The following is a 26,381-nucleotide window of genomic DNA, read 5'->3' on the forward strand; positions in this document are numbered from 1 at the left end:
GCATGAATCACAGAAATTCCCGTGCATTTTTTCAAGAATGCGGTTGTAAGTGAATGCCAAAATAAAGCATCAAAATGAATTATTTTTAAAATACTTGCATCATGTTTTGTCAGTTGTTGCAGCTTCGCATCACCGTTACATAAACGGGATGGAGGCACTGCATGTGGACTCCTCTGGTGGAAACGTTGGCACGTTCAGTTCTGTTTCCTTGGTGGAAGCCAGAGGTTCCAGGGCAGATGAGGAGGACTTGTACAAGCTCTGGCTGATCTCTGAGGGCGTGTGGGTCTGGAGGGGAGCAGAGCCCGGCGGTCCCTGCCCATCTGCTGCCTGTCCGAGCCCATAGCCGTGCTGCTGGCCCCGTGCCCCGGGCAGCTCCGGACGCTCCCGCCTGGCCTCCACGACAGCTCCGGGAGCCGCCGCACCGCTGCCCCCGGCCAGATGCTTCCCTGCACATGGGCTCTAATTAGATGGCGCTTTCCCCCTCACAAAGGAGTTGGAATTTTGCACGGTTTCCATGTCAGGAATGTGTTGCCATAGGATGGGAGTTGGGAGGAGCCCTGTGGCCCAGCGGGACGTGATTGCACTTGCTGCAGGTTGTGGTGTTCTGTGGGTTTGCAGGAATGCAGGACAGTTCATGGACACAGCAAAACGTGTGCGGAGAGCAGAGAAAGGAAAAGTCTGCTTCCTTTTTTGTCCTCACACTGGATGCAACTTGCTGTTTATGAGTGTACCGTGGTGGAACTGGGAGACTGAGGCAGATTACAGATCTGGCACTAACTGCATGGAAGACAGCATTTCCAGGCTCTCAGAGGCGAGGTTTCTTTTTTTTAATTGTAGTTTCTTACTTTTTAAAGTATTTAAATAAGAACTGCAAGCTGTGAGATGTTGTACAGGAGAGCCTGGGAAAATGAAATCTAACCTATAAAAATGATACTTTTTAATATGTTTGGATCCTAAGCCTATTGTGAGATGGGTCTTCTAGTGATCAAGGAGCTCTGATGAAAGTGGTAGACGATCAGCAGCTTTGATGGTTATACTGATGTGGTGTTTTCTGTGTCTTGCCTGCTCATGAGGTAAAATCTGTGCCTCTTTCTGACAATGGGTGAGAAAATGGTAAAAAGAGAGTGAAAAGTTCTCATTTGTATGAGGGAATGGAACCTTTTCCCAGTGTTCCTAATCCAGGGCCCCTGGTAGCCTCTCTCTGGGGACAGGATCTGCTCTCAGGTGAGCCTTTTCTGGCTGTGTTTTTCCATGGCGGCAGTTGAGGCTTCCTCACCGAGTTGTCAAGTGGCCTTACACGAGGGACAGATCTTCCCTCAGGGAGTTCTGCTGTGGCATTTCCTTTGCCGGTTACTCTGTGAAGGAGGGGGCACTGCAGGCCATGTTCTTACATCATGTACGTCAGTGGATCTACCAGGGATTGGGTGTGTCTGACTCAGTGCAAAATTAAAGTTTCATTCCATTAGATCCATTTTATTTATAGAGTCAGGAGGTTTGTTACTTAGCTAAGAGAGTGGGATTTCATGACCTCTCTTTATGACTAAGGCTTCTCTCAAATTGCTTTAGTGAAGTTAAAAACAGTTTGTTCTCCTTCTGCATCTATATCAGCATCTAAATCTTATAGTAAAATGCCCTGCTCTTCAAAATATCTGTTTATTGAATATGGTTTTGGAGATCTTGAGACAAAGGAGTCATTTACATTGTACACAAAAACATATTTTCAACATATTTTTCTGGAAACCTCATTGATTTGGATGAGTTTGGACTTTTTACATGTATCTAAGAAATCAAAGAAGCAAAATATTAACATTTGTGGTCTTGAGATATGTTGGTAATTTGTAAATCTTGGACAATGATTTATTATTTCTACAGAGATTATTTTTTTTCCTATTTTACCAAGAACTTTGTATTCTATTGAGTTTTAATAGGTGAAGCAAAAATAGCTCATGGTTTATCCGATAGGCAATACTTTGTGTAGATTGTTTTTCCAAGCACACTTTTATATTTTGTCATAGTATAAAATAACTCATTTAAAGAATTGCACTGCAATTTTTCTCCTCCTCTGTATTGTCACTAATATTCCACAATAGTTAAAATAGAAAAAGGCCTTTTCATTGCAGGGACCCTGAATTGGCAGCTGCTTTGCATGCCGAACGTCCCAGCTTCAATGGCAGCATTGCTCATGGAATGATTGCAGAACCAGGCCCTGAAATTACCTTGCCAGCTAATGATAAAATCGCATGCAGGCCACAGGGGTTTTTGTGGAATAAATATAAGAGTGGAACAATATCCAGTACACATTATACCAGTAATTTAAAGCATATTCAGGACAAAGAGAGAGTTCCCAGTGCAGGCAGCATCATAGAGATTTGCTGTATCTGATAAAGATTAGGTTTCTCAGCTCATAATACCATACTATTACTTTCCTTTTGTTAGTCTTTCAACACCTACACTCCTGCATTGACACAATATCAAGTAGGAAGAGGAAGAATAGCCTTGTATTTAAGGGACTGAGCAGGGATTAAAGAAATTTCGGTTCTTTTCCCTGGCTCTGCCAGAGACTTTTGTGACCGTGTACAAGTTACTTATTATTTTCATGCCTCTATTCTTGATCTGTGAAATGGTGATTTTTTTTTTCCTTTCTTTTTCCTCCCAGCCCTAAAAGCTTTCTTGCTGGCTTCCTTGCACTCCATGTGCTAGGCTTGTTGCTTGAGTTCCATCTAGGAAGCTGTAGCAGTTGCGTAGGGACAGGAAGTGTTTGGCTGCTGTAGGTGATGAAATCAGGGCAGGCAATGGCTGGAATTAGCCATATGAACACTTGGAAAGCTGCCTGCCTCCATTACAGTCATGTACTTTCATTAGTTGTGGGTATGAGTGTGTGTCGTTTTACTTGGTCTAACAGGAAAATGTCCGGTATCCTGATGAACTAACTGAGTTTGAAAGAAGAAGCAAAACCATTGCTCTGCCATGGAAGTTTTCTCTAGTTACACATTTTTTGACAGTTTCATCTTTTATTTGAAGTTGGTTTTGTGCCCTCTTGCTGTGTCTCTACCAGAGGCTGTATTCTGTAGTAGGGAACTGAAAAAGTCTGAAATTGGGCTGGTGATGGCGCTGAGCTCTTACATGAGGCTGCACTGTTCGGGCAGTGCAGTCTGCATTTGTAGTATGTGGCTTTCAAATGCTTTTCAAGATTGCACTTGGCAATAATAATTTATCAGAACTGGTAGTCTCTTATCAAACAGAGCCTGCATGTACTTTTCTTTAGAAAGCATGTGGTCAAATCTCTGAACACGTGATTTCTTTGTTCCTGAGCTGCATCCTGAGATGCTAATAAAGCTCTGGTATCGTTCATTTAATGCAGAGAGTTTGATCTCTGCTTTCTGGATCCCATTATGACTGAGGTGGATGCAAAGAGCTCTCTTGTGCTGGATGTATGGACTGGTTATGGGAGGTTATTTGTCAGTGCAATTGCAAGCTGAATGAGCTAATGTCCTATCAGGTGTCAGTCACCAATTTCAGGTTTTCTTTATGGAATCCCGCTGGCTGGCTGATGATCCTTCTTCAGCTGTGATGAGCTAATCTTTCCCTGACATTGCCATCACAGTTCTGGAAAGGTCTGCAGGGCAGTGCCTTGCCTTTGGTTGCTGCTGTGCTTGACATAGACACATATATATCCAGATGATTCTCCTGCCTTGCTTTATCATTCTGGGTGGAATTAAGGCTGATGACTCCTAGAGTATCCCTACTGGCTTTACTTTGCCATTTGCAGCACAACCATTGTCAGTACAGGATGTGGTTATTTGCAGCATCAGGTGATACATGACTGCTTGCATGCCCTTGCTTTGCTGTGTCCTGGGGGTGCTGCAGTGGCACTGGAGTTGCAGCTTGTCTCCTGTCAGTGGGCATCTCTGTGTGTGCCTTGAGCCCTGGTGTTGCAGTGTGTGCTGCTGTGCAGAGCAGCTCTGCTGGTTGTAGCGGGGCTGTGCGTGTGCAGAACAGCTCTGTGCTGGTTGTAGCGGGGCTGTGCGTGTGCAGAACAGCTCTGTGCTGGTTGTAGTGGGGCTGTGCGTGTGCAGAACAGCTCTGTGCTGGTTGTAGTGGGTGTGTGTGCGCAGAACAGCTCTGTGCAGTTGTAGTGGGGCTGTGCGTGTGCAGAACAGCTCTGTGCTGGTTGTAGCGGGGCTGTGCGTGTGCAGAACAGCTCTGTGCTGGTTGTAGTGGGTGTGTGTGCGCAGAACAGCTCTGTGCAGTTGTAGTGGGTCTGTTTGTGTGCAGAACAGTTCCGTGCAGTTGTAGTGGGGCTGTGTGTGTGCAGAACAGCTCTGTGCAGTTGTAGTGGGGCTGTGTGTGTGCAGAGCAGCTCTGTGCAGTTGTAATGTAGTTTAGTCCTTTATACTCACTCTGAAAGTTCCTGCCATAATCAGTGAGCTGAGGAAAAGTGATTTCCTTAAAATATGAGGGATTGTGATGAAATTTTTTACAGTGTAACTAAACAAAATTGGGCTTTATCTTTTAATTTGTATTATGGCTTCGTAATATAAAACAGCAGGTTTCCTGAAACTCTAGAGCAGTCTGAAATAAGTCTTAGACTCCTTTATTTTCCAGTTGCTGCCTTAAGTAGTTTTAAGCATTATTTTAGAATGTAACAGAATTCCAATATAAAAATATGTCTGGCAGCAGATCAGATGTGGGCTGAAACTTTTCAGCTTCTTCAGGGGTCATGAGATGCAGCACTGCCCTGATGAACTTCATTATGCCAGATGAATATGAAATAGTCATATAAAGGAGGTTTGCAAAGACATAAAGAAAAGGCACCTATTTTTTCAGTGCATCTGGGAATCTTAATCCTATATTTTAAAGTTTTTTCTGTTGTGTTAAGATTGCAGATTAAATGTGTACATTTTTGTAATAAAAAGAATTCTGTGGTTCAATCTTGAAATAGATGTGAATTATCTGTAATATTACAGATCAAGTCAGATTCCTCATCGAGTCATGTTGTGCACACATTTAGAGCCTTTGCAGTGCAATACTTCAGCCTCTGTTAGGCATTTACAGTTGAAAAGGATATTAATGGATATTTAAGGTGTTGATGAATCATGGCCTAAATTTTAATTGTTGGAACCAGCGAGTTTAGGAGTTGCTGAGTTTTTCAGGACAAGTTACTTTACTTGTTTCACATGCAAACAAGACCATTCATTTCACACCAGAGCTGCAGTTCTGCGGGTGTCCCCCCGTGTATAATGTCATTTGTCAGTAAAAGCAGAGCTGATTAGCTTTATAATTTACAGTTAACCAGGTCTGTCAGGAAGATGGTCTTATTGTCCAGCTTGTCTTTTTGTCCTGAAGCTGTGGCTGGGGGTGGAACGGTGTATGCACCTCGGGGAGGTCAGCGAGGGTGGAAGGCACTAATGCATTCTGAGCTGCAAAGCTCACGCTTGACCTCCATGATTAAAGTTTTTTTCTGTCATCCAGCAGCCGTTGAGCCTGAAATGTCTCTTAAGAAGTCAAAAGGTCTAATCAAGCTAATGAACAAACTCAATCATTAGTACTTTGGGAAGGAAGTGTGCAGGCACTGGCGGTGCCCCAGCTGCAGGGTGTGTGTTGCTGGGGGCGCAGGAGCTGCTGGAGGTGCAGCAGGGCACAGCCGCCCCCCCTGCGCAGGGCCGAGCTCATCCCACGCTGTCCACGCTCTGCTCTGGCCAGGGGGACATCTGGATTCTTGTAGGTGATAGGGAGGGCTGCTTGTTTCCTTTCAAGGGTTTTTTAAGTGAGGGTTAAACAAAAGCTAAACCTTCCTTAGGTGAATATCTGTGCTAGCGAACTAATCTGCATTTCTCTTTACCCATTGCTCCCAGCTCTTTGCACTCAGATTTCTCTGACATGGATAAAATATTTTTCAGGGATCCTTTGTTACATTCCAATATCTGAAGTTAATGGGAAAGCCTTTTTCACACTGGTCAAGTAGATGACAGTCATTTAAATGCAGTAAAACCTTTCAGACTGTGCACACCTTGGCTTTGGAGCCAGAACCTTCGTCATGTGTGTCCTGGAGACTGGCACCAGTGTCTAATATACATGCACATACCAGCCAGACCTGCTTTTCCAAACATTTTCTCTTTGTTTATTTTATGATCAAGTGTCTTATAATTCTTTATTCTGATGAGAGCAAAGCCTCAGCAAAGAAGAAAAAAGTAGTTTTTTCATGCTCACGCTCACACTTCTTACATGGAAAGTATGTAGTGATTTTGGTTTTCCCTGTGAAGAGAGTAAATCAAACCCAGGTTATTATTTTTTAAATAAATTACCCTAAAACTGTAACTATCACGTAAGAAACCTGCTTTTTCTTCCAAATCCATGGAAATTCACTGGTTCAAGCAAGGGGTATGACAGAAACTCTCCTAAGAAAGTAACTTCTTCCCCCTGTCAGGAATACTCATCCTGTGCTTAAACAGACACTTGCAATTAATCCTTTCCTCAGTCATTTTAGCTGCCCTGGTAATTTTACACAGCCAGTGGTAAATATGAGATTACTAATTTAAAGCTTTCAGAAATAGAATTATATCATCCTTTTAAAAGGGAATGCTTTAAGACTCTTTGCTGTCTAATGTTAATTTTGAATACTCAACAGATGAAGAGTCCAAATATATTTTGAGTTAATATGAGCATCCATAAGCATATATGTGGCTTGGTATGAGCATCCATAATAATTATACATCAGTACAATTTAGTCCTTCTTTGTTACTTTTTTTTTAATTCAGTAAATACATTTGCTTCCTCTGTTGTGTATTTGTAGATGTGTGGAAGAAATTGGTGCCCTTGAAGCAGACTTCAGCATTACCATAACTCATTAAAATAAGATTAAAGTAGAACTGCAAAACAATTTCTGTCTTTTGCTGACAAGATTGGAAAAAGGGGAATTTTACTCCTCCAATATGAGTTTTTCAGAGGTGTGGAAAGAACAGAGTGGAAGTTCCTGACCCATTTGTGCTGGCTCTGCTGAGGCAAATAAGCAGACTATAAGGAATTCACATGACTCTGTGTCATATTTTGGGGAGAGTAAGTAATGTTAGCTTTTTGAATGATGAAAGTTCTTCAGCTTTAGTGAAATGTCTGTAAAGCCACTCTGGTTTATTTTGATGATCTGCAATTTTCCAGCCTGTTTTTCCATCCTGTGGTTGGGACCTGCAACTAAAGTGCAGTTTACTCAATGCTAGGTAAGGTCTGTGTTCCTTACCTGTTTATTTTGGAAGGGAAGGAGGTCAGGTGCAGGCAGTGGATTCACAGGGACTCAGTCAAGGCTGTTGGAGTGTTTAATGCTCTGAACTCTCCAGGGTGAACCCATCACTTTCTGCGAGGAAGCGTTCGTGTCCCACCGTTCGTCTGTGATGAGGCAGTTCCTGCAGAATGCCATCCAGCTGCAGCTCTTCAAGCAGGTACTGCTTCCAGTGATCCATGGGGAAGCAGATTCTCTAACAGTTCAGGTGGGGGCTGGGGGGCTGTTTCTGTGTCCCTTGATGCTGTAGCCAGCACCTCAGTTCCTGCTTGCTGGCTTCTCTCAGACTGGGGTGCTGAGGCTTTCTGTATATTGAGTGGTGGGTGGGTTTTCCCACTAATGGTCTCTGAACTCAAGGATTTTTCTTACCTGAGCATGCCTAGACCCAGGATATCTCCTGTACACTTTGTCCAGGAGGCATATTACTGCTGAACATAGAACTACTGCTTTAGGGCAGCTGAAAACATGTATGTGTAGCCAAACACAAGTGCTGGTTTTTAGCAAAGCCACACACCTTAGGGCAGTGGGCAACACTGTGTCAGTTTGGATGGTATTTTCATTCTATTTTGAGTCCCTACCCAATGCAAACATTGAGGTTATTCCAGCTAATGAAGGATAAAGTCTTTCTGAAAGGATAAAGATGGATGGTTGATGTGTTTCTGTCTTCTAATGCTGATGCAGTTCATTGATGGGCGTCTGGATCTGCTGAACTCTGGGGAGGGCTTCAGTGACGTGTTTGAAGAGGAGATAAATATGGGAGAATATGCAGGTAAGAAATATTTCAAGGTAATTTCAGACACTTTTGTTGGTTTACCATTTGTGGGTTATCGTGATGTAATTGGTCATTGCTGCTAGATAAATAACAGACTTAGTGATCCTGGCAGCCTGAAATGTCTTAAATTTTTATTCTTTCGTCTGTCAGGAGCTTTGAATAATGTATTGTAGTCTGAGTAATGCTTGTTCAGTCTTAAAAAACCTCAGCATTACCACTTTAATAAAGTACAACTTAAAGAGTTCTTGCATTGGAGGAAAAATCTTGGCTTTACCCAGAACCACCTCAGATTTCTTTTAGTGAACTTAAAAACATCTGTGTTCTCAAATGTCTGAGACAACACAGAGAAAACAGGAGAGTGTAAATCTCTCATCAATGTTACGTTTTCTCCTGAAAGGAAAGGCTGGCTGTCCTGTTCTGTCCATGCTCCACAGCCACTAATTGCCAACACTTCACATTTTTAACTTATTTTCTGTTCAGCAGAGGGTTACAATTTTTTTTTGTGTTTGGTTCTCCATAGGTAGTGACAAACTGTACCACCAGTGGCTGTCCACAGTGAGGGTAAGCACATGAGCTCCTGCCAGACACCCTGAACTGGGGTTGGCCTGTTGAAGATTTTCATGTAGTGACAGAGACAGTAAATCTTAAAGCTGTTTACATCTGATTGCATATAATCAAATTTCATCTCTGGAAATGTTATTTTGCACTGAAAGTAGGAAATACAACATTAGCCAGGGTTTCATTGCTTGGATTTTGCCCTTGTGTGTTTCTCTGTAGGGTGCTGTACAGCAGGAGTCGGTGGGGTGTGGCAGGGGTGTGCAGCACCAGCCAGGTGAACAGATCATTGCAGTGCCTGCATCACTGGCTCATCACTGTGATTGTATTCATCACATGAGATTCAGCTGCTCTAGAATTAATGTTTGTGACTGGAGTTAGATTTCATTTTCCCTCACTTTATCCCTTTATCAACTACTTGTATCTGAAAAAGGCACCATGTGTGATAAACAGGACTGTGGGATGAGGGAAGGGAAAAGAGCAAAGTAAAACCAGGTCTCCCCTCCTCAAATTGAACATACAGACTGTCCTGAGGCAGTTTCTGGCTCAGACATTGAGTGTTGCTCAGGATACTTGTGTCTTAAACTTGGTCAGGATTTTAGTGGAGTGTACAGAACAGCATGAGGTGAGTGGAGGCACAGGGCACAGCTGTGAGATGTGTAAGACAAGGGAGGCACCTGCATTGTCCCTTGGACAAGTGCTGAATACAGAACTGGGCAAAACCAGAGCGACATTCAGAGTCGTTTTCCTTGGGTCTTTTTCTTTAAATCTGACCTTTTCATACTCAGCTTTGCTAATAAGGATAGTTAATGCTCTGTTATTTTAAGTTAAGAATGGTGGATTTTAGATGGCTGTTTGCTTTAAAGAGCTTTGATAACATTTCTTCCCTTGTTACTATAATTACAGAAAGGAAGTGGAGCCATTTTAAACACAGTAAAGACCAAGGCTAACCCTGCCATGAAGACTGTCTATAAGTTTGTAAGTATTGAGGACTGGCTTACTACTGAGATAAGAGTCTAATTACAATTCTGTTTAGACCTTTCAAATGAGACTCAATACTTAAATCCATTTTTATTGGACTCAGAAAATTACTCAAAATATACATTCATTCAAATTTCAAATTTAAATGAAAAAGTCATTTTGAAATTTAAACTCAATTGAAATGCAAAGTACAATGGGAACTTGTGATTTCTTTTGAAAGTACAGATGATAAATTCCATTTATTACACAGAACTCTTTCTGGGAAATAGTGCCTGTGTTCTCTGCTAGGCAGCTCTACCATCTCATCATTGCTCTGTTGGAAATCATTGTTACCTCAGCTTTCCCTGCTTGCAGCTTCATCGAAAGAAGGGAATCCTCTCATTTTCCAAATTGTTTCCATCTTTTCTAAATGTCAATTAATTTTCCCTAGAGATTTCTTATACCTGCTTATTTAGAGCCCAACTTACTGAGTTATTCTTTAAATGGAAGTGTTTTCAGTGCTGTTAACAAACAGCTGGTGTGTTGCTGTGCTATCGTGTGTGGCTGCCAGCTCCGCTCTGCCAGATCAAACAGCACAGAAACAAGTGAGGATTTCTTATATGCTCAGTTCTGAGAAGTAATGTTACAAAAAGCATTGAGATAACCGTTCAAACTTTGGGGTTTTTTCCTCCCTTCCTCCAGCCTGAGAGAAAGGAGTAGGATGAGATTGGCTCTACTAAATGGGACTGGCACCCAGAGCAGTGTGAGGAGAATTTGCAGGCTCACTGCCAGTGTGGAAGGATAGAAGTTTATAGCAAAGATAAATACTTGCTGGGGAACACTGAGCGTGTGGAATGCAAAACGATGAAAGATGTCTGTGGCTTCAAAACAGGGAAAGCAAAATTTTTACAACAAAGATGAGGTGGTGTTTTTTGTTTATTTGGGGTCTTTTTAGCTTTCTGTTTGTTTTGATGTGTTTTCAGTATCCTGTTACATTTTTTTATTGCCGTTTTTATTAACTGAAAACAAACTTAGTCACTGCTGGAAATAGAAGGGAATTTTAACTTAAATTATTTTTCATGCAGGCAAAAGATCATGCAAAAATGGGAATAAAAGAAGTGAAAAACCGCTTGAAGCAAAAGGTACTTGAAGTTCTTATTCAAAATGTATAAGCACCACGTCTGAAATCCTTAGCCACTGAAAGCATGATGTGATCAATAGGAAGCTGTTTGATACAGTGCTGTTAGCACACTTCAAAATGCATTACCAGCTGTCCTGGATTTTTCACACTTATAAATATTCACAGACAAAAAAAATTGTCTTCAAATACATGAAAGCTCTGACTTAAACCCACAAAAGCCAGAAAATTGAGTGTTCTGCTTGGAGTGGTCCTGCTCCTGTCCTTCGTGCTGGGGCACTGTGTGAGGGGACTGCATGTGGATTGGGGGCACTTCCCTACAGTTCTGGCAGTGAACTTTTTGCAAATGGCAATTTGTTGTTATTTTTGCAGTAAGCAGTCAGGAAAAATAGCCATTGGGAAGGGGATTTCTGCATTTCTTGAATGTCTGCTGCAAAGTTCAGACAGGAAGGATTTTATTAGAGTTGATGTCTATTGCCAATTGGAATTATTGGAGGAAAAACCACTCCAGCTGTTTGTTGTTCCCCAAATGTGTGTGTGTGTGTGTTTGTAAACAGCACAATTCCAGCTGCTCCGCTGTGTTCGAGGGATGCGTTATCCAGTCCCAGCTGCTCCTTTCAAACAGAGCTCCTGTCACACTGGCACACACCTCATGAGAACCTGGGTAACTGCCCTGGCTTAGGGCAGAGACTCCCTTTATTCTGTGCCTCAGAGCTCTCAGAGAAAGGAGGAAGCCAGGCAGCTGACCTGCTGAGAGAACTGAGCTTCTTATTCAGAAATTTATATTCAATTTGTTGCATAGGAGTTTGGGTGGATTTTGTTTAATCTGTGCTCTCTCTGTAAATTTCTACTCTAAATTTCTAGACCATCCTCTCAAGTTAGGGCTCCAAATGCTCGTGGGCAGACAGAAGTGCTCTCAGCCTGTCCCCAGGCTACGAAGGGAGGATTTACCTGTGTGCATTCCAGCTGCTGGCCCCTCTCTGAGCCCTCCAGACATTGCTGCAGAATCTCGGGGAAGATAAAGTGCCTACAGATGCTTTTATGTTATTACTCTACATTATATATGACCACTGTAGGTATAATTTGAAAATAGTAGAAACATGGAGCAGTTTTCTTGTACCTGGATTTCTTTATGTCATTGCCCGTGTTTCACCTCTGGACATGTCGTTCTGCCTTTCTGTGTGTGTTCCTAAAGCTGTTGGAGCTGTGTAATGTGAGCAGGTTTTTTCTGCATTTTAAATGATAATAGAATTGTGTGCTGTTGTGTGACATTTGTGTACCAGGCTGAGGAAAGCCTCATTCAGTCATTGCTTTGTTTTATTATTATTGTTGTCTTCCTAGTCTGTCAAGCAGCAAGCAGCCCTTTAAAAAATATACATAACATTTACAACTAAATGGCCAATTTTGGTTCACCTTCTTTATGTGGTGTATCTGTAAGTGAGATGCTTAAACATGATTGTTCAACATAGGCTTTCACAGGAACTTAAAAGATAGCTGTGAGTAGTTGACACACACTGCTCAACCTCTCCTTCCTTTATTATTCTGTCCTTTTCTATGTCCCGTCCCCTTCTCCATGTGAAAGTAGGCAGGAAGGTAACTAAAATTAGGGATTCCTCTGTTAAAAGTGGTAAAAATAGCAAACATTGCTTTGGTCCTCTAATTTTTAATCTAAGTGTCTGTGCTGTTTCATTATGGGTCTGTTATGCACAGACCTATTAATGCATCCTCCCCAGTTTTTATGTAAAGGCATTGTATTTATCCTGTTTCCTCACTAGCGTGTGTGAGTATTAACTATCTGACATTCTGGTATCATTAAATACTTACTTTTTGCCAAATTTGGGATGCTAGTCTTTCATCTTCTAAGAGTAATCTAAGGTTATTTTTAAACAGAACTTACTATCCACTGCATTTTAACATAGTATTTTCCATTATTAATATAGAAAGTATGCAGGTCCCTGGTAAGGAAAAGTCAAATATAAACATCCCTTTTCCAGTTTTTGCTGCCAAATCTGAGCAGCTACTGTACAAGATATAATTCTAAAATGCAATAAAGCTGGAGGTTCTGCTTCTTCCAACTCTGCATAGCAATGGTGACCTCTTAAATATAATCAAGAGCCCATTTTGCCCTTGGTCTGCTCCAGTCTTGGGTTTGAATTGCAAATGAGAAATGCAGGATTGACCTGTTGAGAGGTCACTGTGGTGTGTGTAAGGTCCTTCTTTAATATGATAGTGGAGATTGAATGGTGCTCCATTTCCATCCCTTGTTCATTTGTGGTGCAGTATTTCAAAGCAACAGAAATAGTTTTCAGAGGATTCCTATGAGTGAGAGCAAATAATTGTTAATAGATACAGCCTAGTAGCTTTATTTTATATCTGATATAGTTCTTTTTTTTCTTTCTTTTTTCTCTTTTTTCTTTTTCATTTCCCTTTTTTTTTCTTTTTTGCAAAGGCTGCCTTTTTCCATCTCACCCACTGTGTTGGTCAAGTCCCTCCGTTAGTGGCTCATTTGAAGCTTAACTGCATAGAATTAGGAAGAGGGAGGAATATGAATGGTACCGTCCTCATCTTTCAGTCAGGAGAATGGAACTTACTGAAAGCTCTGGCTAAGACAATTTATATAAATGGTTGGGCACTCGGCATTAATATATTCAACATTATTTTAGTTACTAGAGCCCTGTGTGGCTCTAGTTAATGCCTGGTATTCTAGAAACAACTCATTTAGAGCTCTATAACACAACCTGCACAACATTCAAGACACTCAGAATGTGTTTTGCTCCTCTCTAGACAGTGTTTGCAGTCCATTACAAAATAAGATAATATTTCATTGTTTTTTTAACTCCGATGTGTTTTCATTGAAGATAGAAAGCAAACTTTTGTGAAGCAGATTTTGCTTTGATGAGTGAAGCTGTATTGATGATTTGTTTGCCTTTTGGGGATGTTGAAAAAATAGAGAGGAATGAAATAATTTAATTCTTATCTTTTATTAAGCAGTTAAAAAAAATAGATTGTGGTTTCATTGGAAGTCCGTGCACCAAAGACAGTGGAAGTAGGCTTTAGGAACATGTTATCTTTTATTTGCAATTATATCATCAGAGAAGTAGGGGCAATCTATAGCAATAAAAGCTCAAGGATTTGCAGTGATCGTTACACAACTGAGGGGATTTTGCTTAATGGCTTAATCTCTCTCCATCTTTCATCTCTTCCCATTCCCCTCATATCCAAACTTTTGTGTCCTTCTTGTGGCTCTTTGGGGATCTGCCTGGGAAGGGGCTTTGCCCTCCATTGCCTCCCAGCTGTGTGCAGCCTTGGTTGGAGGCACGGCCCCAGGGAGGCTCTGCAGGGCCGGGAGCAGCCCCTGCTCAGCACGGCTGGGTGGCCCTGGGAGTGCTGCAGCTTGGGCAGCTCCAGGCACCTGCAGTGTGGCTCCATCCCACAGGAATGTGTAAATAGGGCTTGTGTTTGGCTTCATTGCAAGGAACGGTGCTGCCATAGGCTGTGTGAGTCCCAGGCTGAGGAGATCCCTTGGGGGCTTGGTGCTGGCTGGAGCTGGAGTAGGAGTTTGTAGACACTCGGGTTTCTTGTCAATGTCTTGCTTTGGGGCTCTTTGTTACTAATTCGGAGGACTTTGTTGTACCTTTTCAAGACAAGGTGGCATTGTGCAGCTGAAGGGCGGGGGAAAAAAAGTTTTTCTCTCTAGTTTGACCTTAACAAGTTGTTAATTCCCCATGATCCTTATGCCGGTATTGGGGAACCACTGCTCTACCAGCTGGATCTAAAGAGGGGTCTCAGCTTCTCTGTGGAGCAGACAAAGCCCTTAGAAAGTCCATCCAGCTTTTTGTTTCATTTGACCTAAACACATTAGGTCAGTGTGTGTCCAAAGGAGCCATTTCTAATTGGCCATCAGCTTACACGGCTCATTATTGTACCTGAGCGAGCCGGGGGCTCGCGGGGCCGTGTCAGAGGTCGGGGAATCAAAGCCCTGCCGGTGGCAGCAGCCACCCTCAGGTCAGCCTTGCAGAGCTCCAGCCTCTGCAGCCTTCTCTCCATATTTACCCAGCATTATTTCCTTGGCATTGTTGCAGAGATGTAAGGTTTGGGGCCCACTGTGTTACAGACTGTTTCTCAACTCACTTTCAAACTCTTTGGTTCTTCTCTGATTCCTGGTGTCTGCGGGCCTTTGTCTTTTTCAAAACCTGTGTTACACACCTTGTACTTGCCAAGTCCTCTAACCTGGGCTGGCTGGTCACTTCACTTCTGGAGATGAGAACTAAAGTCAAAGCAAACAAAAAGTGTTCTGCCAGGCAGCCCTTGGTGTTGTACCCTCTCCTGGAGGCATATTCAGTGCACACAGACTCCAAGATGAAATGCAGAGCTAACTAAGTTCTGAGTTCCATCTCTCCTTGCCACTTCCACCAGTAATTGTTCTGCTATGGGTAATTCTGTGCAGTACGTTAATGGAATTACTGTGTTCATTTAGGTTTACAATAAGCAGAATGCCCTGTCCCTGCACTTCTGTTGAGTTCATTTCTAAAATAGAAAATCTGAGCTATGGTTTTTTTCTCCACATGCACTTCCTGGCTTTTGCGTGTTCAAGTCAGACATTTTATTCAATGTCCTGTTTGCAGCACTGGTACTGGGAGGAGAGAGGGGTTATGTACAAGCTCTGATGGATGAAATATTTTATTCTAATGATATTTTCTTTTCTGTACTTTGGTGTTTTTTCCCCTAACATCCGAACTGTTAGTCAGCATTATCCTCTAGTGTCTCTTTTGTGCACCTTGCCCTCCCTGAGGAGTGTTCCTGGCCATGCTTTTCACCTTTTCCTGCCCCACAGGACATTGCTGAGAACGGCTGTTCGGCAGTGCCGGAGGAGCCCCTGCCAAGGACGGCACCATCGCCCCTGCCTGAGAAGAAGGACCCGAAATTAAGAGAGGACAGGAGACCAATCACAGTGCATTTTGGTCAGGTAGGTCTTAGTGTAAGTTGTTCTCCATCATGTGCCTCAGCAAGAATAGTTCAGAAAAGTCATGATAACAAATATACCAAATGCTTCATTATCTTCAATCACTGAACTGTGCTGTTTTAGTTTTATTTCTGTTCTATCTGTTTAAAGGGGATTCTAAAACCTGATTTTTCTGGGGTTTGCAGATTCCTTTTGTTCGAACTATGATTTTGAGGAAAATAAATGATGAGTGAATGGGGGAAGCATAAATATTGTAGCAATTATAGAAACTATTTTGCAGATGTTTTAGCATGCAAGGTGCTTCAGCTCTCAGGACTGAGGGTGTAGAATTTAAAGCATCCGCTGCTATCTAGCCAGATCATTAGTGTCAATATGGGATGTCCAACTATTAAAGCATTTGAACATTCTCTGAAAATTAAATGCGATGAACTAAGATGGAAAAATCAATTAATAGCTTGTTAGCGTGCTCTGTATTCAGTATTGACAGCTGAGCTGTTCACGTTAGTTACTGGTGTAATGTTTCTTTTGATATGTCTGCGAAACAGAGAGTTTGGGGGTGGGGTTTGAAGAGCTGGCTATGTAGAAAATGTTGTAGTTGCTGTGATTTTCATGGGAAAACATCCAGTGTTTATTATCCGTTTGCCAGTGTTCCCCTATTAAGTATAGGCTGACTGGAAAAATGACATGATTTGTGTTCACTGTTCTCCTTTCTTTTGTTGTATCTATTCTTTACTCTGTTCTGACCAGAAAACAGGAGGAAATATCTGATTTCTTCTAAGGAAGCAAAGTATAAATTTAAAGCAATTGTAAAACATTATAAAATGTGAAGCAAACCAGTTTTAGAGAAGTGTCTATGAATAGAAACCAGGTGGTGTGGCTGCACTGACTGTTCAGGTATGAGATGGGGCTACCCGAGGTCTGCTCACTGCTCAGAGCAGTGTTGTCTGCATCATTTCAGAATTAGATTGATTTTTTTCAGTACTTTAACCAGTGTGCTAGAAGTAAGTTCTTGGAGACTTTTAAAAAACCTTTCTCTTCCAATTAAGTATTTTCAGTAGAGACTTATTTTTCTGTTACTTTCAGTGCCACTACAGTTGAGAGGAGTTGGGGCTACTGGAGGAATGCAGCCATCTAGCTCCAGCAGGGACATGTTACATTTCATTTGAAGCAGTCAGAAATCAGATGATATTACAATTTTTTTTTCAGTTTTTCCTTTCGATTTTTGTGAACGATGGAGGGTTCAAACATGGTGGGAGGTTAATGAAATATATATTTGACTGGGAAGTGCAAATTTAAATTCATGAGGTTTTTTAACAGTCACTTTCAAATTTTTTAATGATCACTTTTCTGTGTTGAAAGAAACACGCATCAGCTTCCCTGACCCCTGGCTATGGGGAGAGGCTTGCTGGCTAAATGCTTATTGCTGTCATCACATTACAAATGCTGGTTTCCAAAAACCCATCTGACTTAGCAGTTGTAGGGCTGTGTGACTCAGCCTCAGTCCTGGCACAGGTCTGCTCCTTCTGATAGCCCAATGCCAAAACAAAAATGAAATCATACGTTCATTCAAAAGGAGAAGATGTTCAGGTTTATGAAATATAGATTAAGGCTTTGGGGAGGAAAAAAGCAGCAACATTTACTGTATAAATGGGAGATGGCTTCTAACTCGTGATTAAAGGCAGAGATTTTAATGTCACTTTTAACTCTGTCTAGAATACAGAAGGTGGGAACAATTAAAAAGGCACAAGAACTCTGAAATAAGGGCTGTTTGTGCATTCACAGCTTTTCTAAACTGAAGAGGATGAAAGAGGCTTTTTTCTCATTGTCAGGGGCTCTCTCGGAGTGCAGCATTGTGCGGCTGGCAGCGCGGTTTAAAATGCATGCGTGCGCTGGGGTCAGGGCCCGGCTCGGGGCGGGCGGTGCAGGGAGCCCGGCCCAGCGCTGCAGAGCGCTCCGCCGCCGCGCGGGCCTTTAATTGAGACGTGCTGTCAAAGTGACAAACACATTTGCATACAGTCTATTTATTTTCCTCGGAAAGGTCTGCAGTCTGCTGTTGGTTGAACATTCTTAATCAGCTCGCTGTAAGTGAGCCGGCAGCGAGCTGTCCTGCGCTGGTGCTTCTCTTCATTACATGACAGATTAGCTAAAGGGGGATGGGCTAGCGAGCCAGCAACAACCTTTAATTTTAACTCATTATCTCTCACCCTAGAGTGAGAGAGTTGCTGGCTTTTCCAAACACGGTTGTGTATCTGCAGTTGTACGGCTACAAAAAATATCAGTAAAATATCTTGAAATGCCTGTAAAAGCACAGCCCCTCAGCTGATGGCTCACCAAAATTTGGCAGTAATTGGCTGACTGGGGGAGATTCTGTATGTCCTGGCTCATCTTGGTGAGTGGTGATCAGGCATCATTGGAGAGCCTTGTTTATTATGGAATTGTTTGAGTGATGCTTTATGCAATACTGACACATTGTGGGAATGCTCCCATTGATGGTGAAAAGAAGGATTTTTAGCCAGATAGCCTGGGGCAGTGTAGTAAAGATCTAAACTGGAATGTTCTTAGTAAGACACCATCGTGGGAGGGTGGGACCACTGCTTTTCCTGGGTGGCACTTTACATGCTTTACCCAGGGTGTACCTTTCTTATTGATCCCTGCATCAACCAAATACAGGAACTATCATCAAGGGCTCTGGGACAACACAATTGTACTCAACAAGCAGCAGGAGCAGCACAGGCAGCTTATGGTTTAATGGTGGGGGAGAAGAGGGAGCAATTTTCAAGCCAAGGCCAAGATTCAAATGGGAGGTTTGTGGTACTGAGTAGTGCTCTAAGTTTGGGGGAAGAGTAAGGTTAATTGTTGTGGAAGATCCAGTGCTACAGAGAGCATCTTTTGTGGTGCTTGATGGACTTGATGATCTTTCCAGTCTTTTTCAACCTTAATGATTCTATGAATGTCCTATTCCTTGCTTTCTGCTGGTTTGTTGTGTGAAAAGCTGTCCAAAATGTCCTTAAAGCATCAAACACCTGCTGCATATTCAGTTGCCAGAGCTGTCCTTGGAATCCTTCCCAGTGTGCCAGGCAGGGCAGCACTGGTCGCCCAGTAAGCCCTGACTGGGGCAGAATGGGGCACTAATGCAGGTGATCTGTGACTCAGGGGTTTGGGCTCTTGTTGCCATGCCCACGCTTGCACCTTTTAGGTAGAACACATGTGTCTGTGTTGTCTTTGACCTGTTTGGAGAATAGACACTACACAGTGTCATGGTGACTGTTTTGAACAGGTTCCTTGTCCAAGCAAGCAGTTGTTGGGGCTGCTTTGGCAGGACCCACAGAGTTCATACAGGATTGGTACCTGTGCCCAGTCTTCCCACCAGTCTGGGAGAGGTGGTGTGAACAGGCAGGATGAGCCCAAGGGCTTCAAAATCAAACCTACACTTAGGAACATTCCTCCTTAGGAGCTTTCCCACAGTCAGTAGCACCCCTGATTTAGTACAATTAAACCAGCAAATGATAAGCTGCCAGAAACATCACTTGTTGGGATGGTTGGGAAAGGGAATAATTTCATTAGAAGCAAGTGATCCTGGCAGTTCTGTACAGCTCTCTAATTGTGTCTATTATAATTAGAATGTCATTTGTCAGCTTAGCCGGGTTTATGTTTTCTATGGCTTGTTTTTATTTACCAGCAAATGGGATACTTAATTCCATTTATGCACCAAAAGGTGTAAAGCTTAAAAAAATACAAAAGACTCTTCCACATATATCTTTAGTAGAGAGATTCAATCATGTTCCATGCTTGATGCAAACTACAGAGAATCAATGCTCTGGGGACTAATGTAAATAGTTATGAGACAAATGGAAAATGCATTAATGTACTGAAGCAGCTTGTCTGACTGTGGAAAGACTTCTCTGGGTTCTCTCCCTGGCTCGTTCTGACTGCTGTTAAACTCTTGCAGGCCACAGCATGGAAATTGCTGTCTTATTTGCTGTTTTGAAGCCTTTTGCTGTAAATGAACGTGTTCATTTTTCCTAGTCACAGTGTGCACTTGGACACACAGAACAAACAACTCTGCTTTGCAGGGCAGTGCTCTTCTTCCAGGAGATTAAACGGCATTAAGAGGTCAGGGGGAAGATGGGGAGAACACCAGCCAGCTACATTCCAGGAATGCAGAACTGGATCACTGAGGCCAGGGGCAGCAGAGGAGGGATTATCTCCAGGGTAAAAGGGATGAAGCAGGGAAGGGAGGAAGGCTCCTTTGCCAGACCCTGTGACTCCCTTCACACCCAGGTGCATCGGAACAATAGCAGATTCCCCTGGATCACAGCAGGCATTGTGTGGCACTGAGGTAGAAAGCAAAGGGGAAAGGGGAAAACAAGTTCATTTGCTAATATTCATGTAACTGTGTGCTCTGGTTGCAGAGCCAGCCCTCCTCTGGCCATTCTGAGCTGCTTGGACAATAGCAGGACCTTCATTAAGAAAACGAGCCTCCCTTGCACTCTTCCCCACAGATGAGCAGTGTGGGTTCTCATTTCCTTTCTCTGGAGCCACATGGGGTTTCCTCCCTCTCTCCATTTGATTTTTTATGGATTTAGCAAAAGCATTAGTTGTTTAAAATTATTTTGTCTTCAGAAAGCATATCTCTACCCTCATTTGTTCTCACTCCTTTCTTTGCCTGTTCCTTTCAGGAAAGAATTCAGTGTTGCTCAGTACAAGTCAGAAGACTCACAAGAAAGACAAATGTCTTGGCCCAGAAGCACTTGCCCATCTAATGTCTGCTTGAGACCACTCAAATGTCCCATCAGGTTCTCAGGGGACAGCGTTCTTAGTCAGAGTAGTAAAACCAATGTCAGAGGACAAGACAATGATGCATTGGATTGAAGTTGTGGTGTGCAGGATTAGCAGAGATGGCAATCCATGTGGTGGGAGTTAGGGAGTGCCTGCCCTGGCCATGTGTGCCAACGTGGGACAGGTGTGAGCAGCGCCTGCAGAGTGTGCCCAGGGTCTCTGCCCCTCCTGCACCTGCTGCCCAGGGCTTCCCTGGGAGCAGGCACAGCTGGGTTCTCTCCAGCCCCTGCAGGGGGGCCTGGTGCTGTGCCATGCAGGAATTCATGCTTTGCAGTGAGACTGTGGCCCCAGACTGCATCCAGCACATGTATGTGTTCAGCCATGAAAAAGCACGTTGCAGACTGTGGCTTTCAGTGTTTTCCAGCTGTCTGGGTATTTGAAGCACTCCTTACACAGGGATGCTGGGAATGACTGTGCTGCCCTGAGAACTACGTGTCAGTGCTGCACTGCCTGCATGTGTGAAGGGAGGGCTGGCAGAGCCGACCTCCCAGGCCTTGTGACAAGAGACAGCAGCTGTAACCTGTCTGCAGAGTCTCCTTGTTAGTCCTGTTCTGCCGAGGAACCCATAAATATCTTGCAGGGAGGATCTTGGTCCATCACTGCTGGCATGTGGAAGGAGAGTTGTGCTTTATAAATAATACATACATAAAAAATAAATATATCAGTACATGCAAGGCTACCCAAATCACCTAGACTGACAACTTGAGGAGAGCTCACAGTGTCTTATGGGTGACTTGCTTCTCTATCAATGTAGATCAGCATCCAGAGGCTTCTTATGTATTACTTATGAAGTTGATATGTGCAGTTAGGCCAGAACTGTCTGAACTGACCCCTGGGCCACTGGATTAACCAGGAGATTAAAGAGAAAGAGTGTGTGAAACATATAATTCTTCTAAATGCTGACCCTACTGTGACTGTTTGTTTGGCCAGGCGTTTTTTAGATTTGTCCTTCGGAGCTGGGCTGATGAATGCCACACAAAACAGTTGTGAGTGCCAGGCTGCAGATAGAGGGTCTTTGTCCTTCTGTGGGTGTGTGGGGGAGAATGTCCCCCCAGTTATGCAGCCTGGCTTGGTGAATGATGAAGGTGAGTGAAGCAGAGAGTCATTGCTGTTTATAGAATTCCTTAAATGAGAAACCATGTATTTTTTCTTTTTTCTGCGCAAGTATTCCACTTGCTGGAGAGAAATAGCTGTTAAGAGATAATAAGGGACATGTCCATTTTCCAGCATTTTAAATCATACAGGTTACATGATCTCTTTGATTTGAATTCCAGCATCAGGACCACAGAAAGCCAATATAAAGCTGGTAAAATGACCAGTTAAAAAGCACACACAAACCACTGTGGCTTTTTTCTTTAAATTTGATCTTGTATTGCTGGATTTTCTAGTATTTTAAGTGAAAAATATATGTAGTTAGTTCCATGTTGACAATGTCCTTGAGGATTTGACAGTGAGATTTTCCAGCAGTTGCTCTTCGTTAGAATCCTGGTGGTGTTTAATAAGGCAGCCAAACTGCTGGCACCTCGGGCTGCTGTTTGTTCTCCGAGGGCTCGGGGCTGCTGCAGTAAGCACATCGACCAGGGCTGATCATTACAAGGGCGTACGCCACCATGAATAAAAATGTCACACGTTCTCCCATCTCACAGTGCTACAAAATGTCAGTCCTGTCAAACAGACATTGCAAGTAGCACTGAGCAGTCAGTACAAATTGGGAAGCTGAATATTCCCCCAGCTTTCTGATATTCTTCATCTGAAGCAGAAGAAAAGCAGTTGTTAACCTATTAGCTGTGATTTTAAACTCTGCTGAGGTAGTAGATGGATAGGCTTTAACACATGGGGATAAATATATTCCTGGGGTCTGGGATTTTTTGCAACATGTCTCTCCATCCATGTATGATGAAGAATAGACAGAATGGAAACAAACCACAGCAAAATGAACCTCGTTTTGGAAGAAGTCCTCTGGAAAAGCGATTATCTCAGTGAGATTCTCTTTCAACCTCTTGCCAGTTTTACCTCTGTGAATAGTTGTACAAAAGCCCTCCTTGCTGGTTTGCTGTAATCCAGAAAGGGCCTGCTTTGATGAATTAAGGGAGTTTTCCTTCATGGCCCTGTCATTATGCAGCAATGTTATGGAGAGCTGGGGTTTTATTCTCCTTCTGGACAAATGAAGTTGTGCTGCTTCAGGGTAAGGCCCACTGTGTGGTGCAGTCCATAGGATGTGTTCCTTCCTGGCTTAGTGTAGTACCAGGAACATCCCTGTGTTCACAGAGTTACCCATCTAGGACTGAGGACTGGATATTGTCAGTGTAGGACTCTGCTGTTACTGCTGGGTCCAGAAAAAAAGCTGGTGCAAAATGTGAAGTGCAAAGTGGTCCCAAAATATCAAAGAAATAACAAGAAATTATACAAAGTCACCAGTGGTTGCCCAAGAGGACAAGGAGAACAGTTCTGTGTCACAGTGAGTATTTCAAAGAAATGGACTTAAAGTCCATTCTTGGTGTTGAAATTTCTTTGTTTTTTCTGATACATTCTCAGAACAAAAAGCTGGTGTGTGTTTAGAGTAGTGAATGGTGATGAATGAATCCCCTGCCCAAACAGTGGTGACTGCTGGAGCAAATTGCCAAGGAGGGCCCAGCGAGGATCAGGGCTGGGAGAGCTCTGCAGGGACCAGAGCAGAGCAGGTGGAAAAGGGATCAGCAGAGCCCTGGCCTGCTCCTGACTTGTGGTGTAGTTACTGTCTGCAACATCATTCTTTGTTACCCAGGGCCTCACTACATGGCAGCAAAATGGAAACAACGTGTGGGAGGCTTCTTTGAACCAGAGTGACTCTAAATTGAATTAAATATTTTGTGTTCTGCAGGCACCTCTTTGCTGTAGGAAGAGGTCCACAGAGGTGTTCTCATGGTTTTGGGATTCTGGCTTTAGGCATTGCTGCATTTTTGCCAGACTTGTTCTACCTTCCCACTCTACAAATGTGGCTTGAAGAATGAGGCATCCCTTAAAACATGGAGATTATTTTTATCACAGGACCCAGCAGATTTCCATTGAAGTATTTCAGAGTGTAAATTAAAAATATATGCTGTAAAGCATACACTGTTCCTGTCATCTCAGTTTGTGAGCTATACATATGGGAGCATGTAAAAAGCAGAGTGTGCTGTGCAGGGATCTGGCTGGATAATAAAACAGCTGCCTCGTAGATTCTGTCTGCTTTCTCTACTGAATCTTTTTAGGTACCAGACATTTTTCAGTGTTGTTATTTTCTCCCTTTTTTTTTTTTTTTAATTGAGTGTTCAGTTGAGTCCAGCATGTTCTCCCAAAGTCAGCTCTTCAGGTCTCCTGCAGCCTGGTGTGTGTGAGCCTGGCTTCATCCAGCACAAGGCATCTCTCTGCCGTGGCTCATTGACTTTAAGGTATTTTCAAGCCAGTCCTCAATTTCAGAAGGAAATAAGATATTAATCTAGAAGAGCTTTGCTTTGGAAATTATTGGAAACACCCTCACTGCTAATTGAGAAGCACATTTTTCTCCACATACGAACAAACCAGTTCTCATCTGGTGGTGTTTCCTTTAAGCATTTCCGTCAGCTTGCACTTGTTGCTGCACATGAACTAGCACCTCTGATTTACTCACAAGGCTCTGTTTTGAATACCACTTTAAAAAAACCTCAAAAGATCTCCACAATTAGTTTGAGATAATATTCTGCTCACAAGCTGTTATGTCGCAGACCAAAAATTATCCTTTTGTAATGTTTGCGAAAGTTCTTTGGGTGTACAATAGCTGTTTTATGAGATGTGGGATCTATAATTTTTTAATAATATTTTGATAGCGTAAAAGTGAATGTAAGATTTTTCTTGCTCCAGCATCTCATCGATTAAGTCACTTGTCTGATAATTAGCAAAGCAGTGCCAGATCCGCAGTCATAAAAGGCTTTCTGAAAATTTTCTGTCTTGTTGTTTCAGAAGTATTTAGAACACGACGATTAAGCAAATATCCAGAGGAAAAAGATATGCTGGTAAACAGCTATTGTGAGAAAGTGCTAATTTAGACATTTCTCCCCTTCACAGAAAAAGCTATAGTACATATATTTAGGACCATACCTGGAATAGCAATTTAGCAGCTTTTAGCACTGCAGCCATGTGCTGGTTGGTGCCCATTCCTCCCTACAGCCCAGGTAATTAAGTTGATATTCCAACACAGCTTCACCTGCTGACCTTTTAGAAACAATGTGTTTTGCTGCATTAACAAATTAACTTCAAATCAGTGGCTCTCCCAGCAAACACAGAGTTTGAACATAGCTTATCCCAGTGCAGTGAGGGGCAGGAGCAGCAGCACTGGCCGTGCAGCTCTGGCAAAGCCCCTGTTCCCTGGGGTGCCTCCCCTCCACCCTCGGCCTGCTGCTGCCTGTGCTCACAGCCCTGTCCCTGCTCCGTGCAGAGAGCACTGCTGGCCAGGGGCACTTCTGCCTTTCCCTGCTCTGAGATCTCCTGGGGCTCAGCAGGGCACGGTGTGGTGCAGCACGTACAAACCTCCCAACAACCTCCATTGCTGGGAGCACTGCAGTGATAACAGGAATTGGAATTGGAGTGTTGGCTTTGCCTGTGTTGCTACAAGCACTGAGGTCGCAGTTCTGAGAGTTAACACGATGCCTGGTTAGAAGTCCAAGAGACAAAAAAGTTTCTGCATCTTTAATCTTTTCCCAAAGCAGCATTTGTATGTGTCTTTATTGTGGAAATACAAAGAACTAGTTTTTGATCAGAGATGAAAGCTTAATCATATGTGATATTTAAATCTCAGCTGGAAAAAATAATCTAGTGACAGGATAAGGATATGAAAGAATTGGCTCTTGCAAAGGAGTAGTTTATTGTAATATAAATATGTAGAATATTTGTAGTGTGTTCATTTTCACTTACACAGAACTAAGATAATATTTACACAAGTAGTTTTGGGTTCTAGGCCATCATGATGCTTTAAGGCCTGATTTGTAATTGTTGGTCACTTAGGAGTAAAACCCAGGACAGGATCTGAGCGTAAGCTCAGCTTTAAGTGCATGAAAAGTTTCACTGAATTGGGGTTTTTTCTGTGCTCTTACATGTCTGGTTTGAGGCCTTCTCCATAAGTTTTCACAAGCACTAAAATCACTCAAGATTTTAGTGAAAGTGTTTTTGAGTATCCTGGTTTCCATTTGCAAAAATGTGGCCTAGAGCACTTGCACCTCGAGGTCCAAGAATCCAGCCTGAAGAGCTTTGCTGTGTCAGTCCATTTTGGCTGTCTGGGGCTGTCCCTGCTGCCTGTGGTGTGGGAGGAGCTGAGTCCAGCCCGCCATGGGTACCTGTGCTGCCAGGGCACATCACGGGCCGTGGGGTTTGTCACTGCTTTGGAAAAGCAAAGTAAGAAAAAGGGCATTTTATGAGGTGAGTATGAAGGTAAATCACGTGCTGTCACATGCTCATGCTGCTTTTGCCAGGACATCAGAGGTGTTTCCATGCAGGTGACTTTAATTTAGTCTCCACTTTGCTGCAGCAGCACAGACTCCGCCCGCCGCGGCCGCCGCCCCCAAAGATCCAGCGCTCCTCCAGGCCCGTGAGTAGCTGGGGATTGTTTCACTGCCACAGCTTAACACTGCCTGAGTTACGCTCCTTGTAGCGCTACTAAACCCTGGTAGTTTGGATTGTCAAGCTCTGCACAGAAGCCATGTGTGAATTATGCTCCTAAACTGCCTTCTCTCTGCTGCGGCACAGCCCTGGGACCCGCGGTTGTTCTGCTTTTCTCTGGCGAGCCCTGCAGCTCTGGGCAGCTCTGCAGGTAACTGGGGCTGCTCTGGCCACCTCTGGTTTGACTTTTGCTGTGGTTTCTTACACACAAAGCCCTGCTAGACTGGCTGGT

General features: G+C 43.2%; 1 protein-coding gene across 2 annotated transcripts in view; it reads left to right on the plus strand.

The window, feature by feature from the left end:
* DENND1A (DENN domain containing 1A) overlaps positions 1–26,381 on the plus strand; it is a 148,705-nt gene that overhangs the window by 109,316 nt on the left and 13,008 nt on the right. For both annotated transcript variants that reach the window (XM_054283892.1, XM_054283893.1), the window contains exons 14-19: positions 7,332–7,433; positions 7,955–8,042; positions 8,566–8,606; positions 9,507–9,578; positions 10,646–10,702; positions 15,533–15,664. In XM_054283892.1, the coding sequence (XP_054139867.1) occupies positions 7,332–7,433; positions 7,955–8,042; positions 8,566–8,606; positions 9,507–9,578; positions 10,646–10,702; positions 15,533–15,664 (492 nt within the window). The remainder of the gene's footprint in view (positions 1–7,331; positions 7,434–7,954; positions 8,043–8,565; positions 8,607–9,506; positions 9,579–10,645; positions 10,703–15,532; positions 15,665–26,381) is intronic.

Source organism: Melozone crissalis, unplaced genomic scaffold, assembly GCF_028551555.1.
Source record: "Melozone crissalis strain CALT ecotype California unplaced genomic scaffold, PUWL_Pcris_2 ptg000041l_1, whole genome shotgun sequence".
NCBI lineage: Eukaryota > Metazoa > Chordata > Aves > Passeriformes > Passerellidae > Melozone > Melozone crissalis.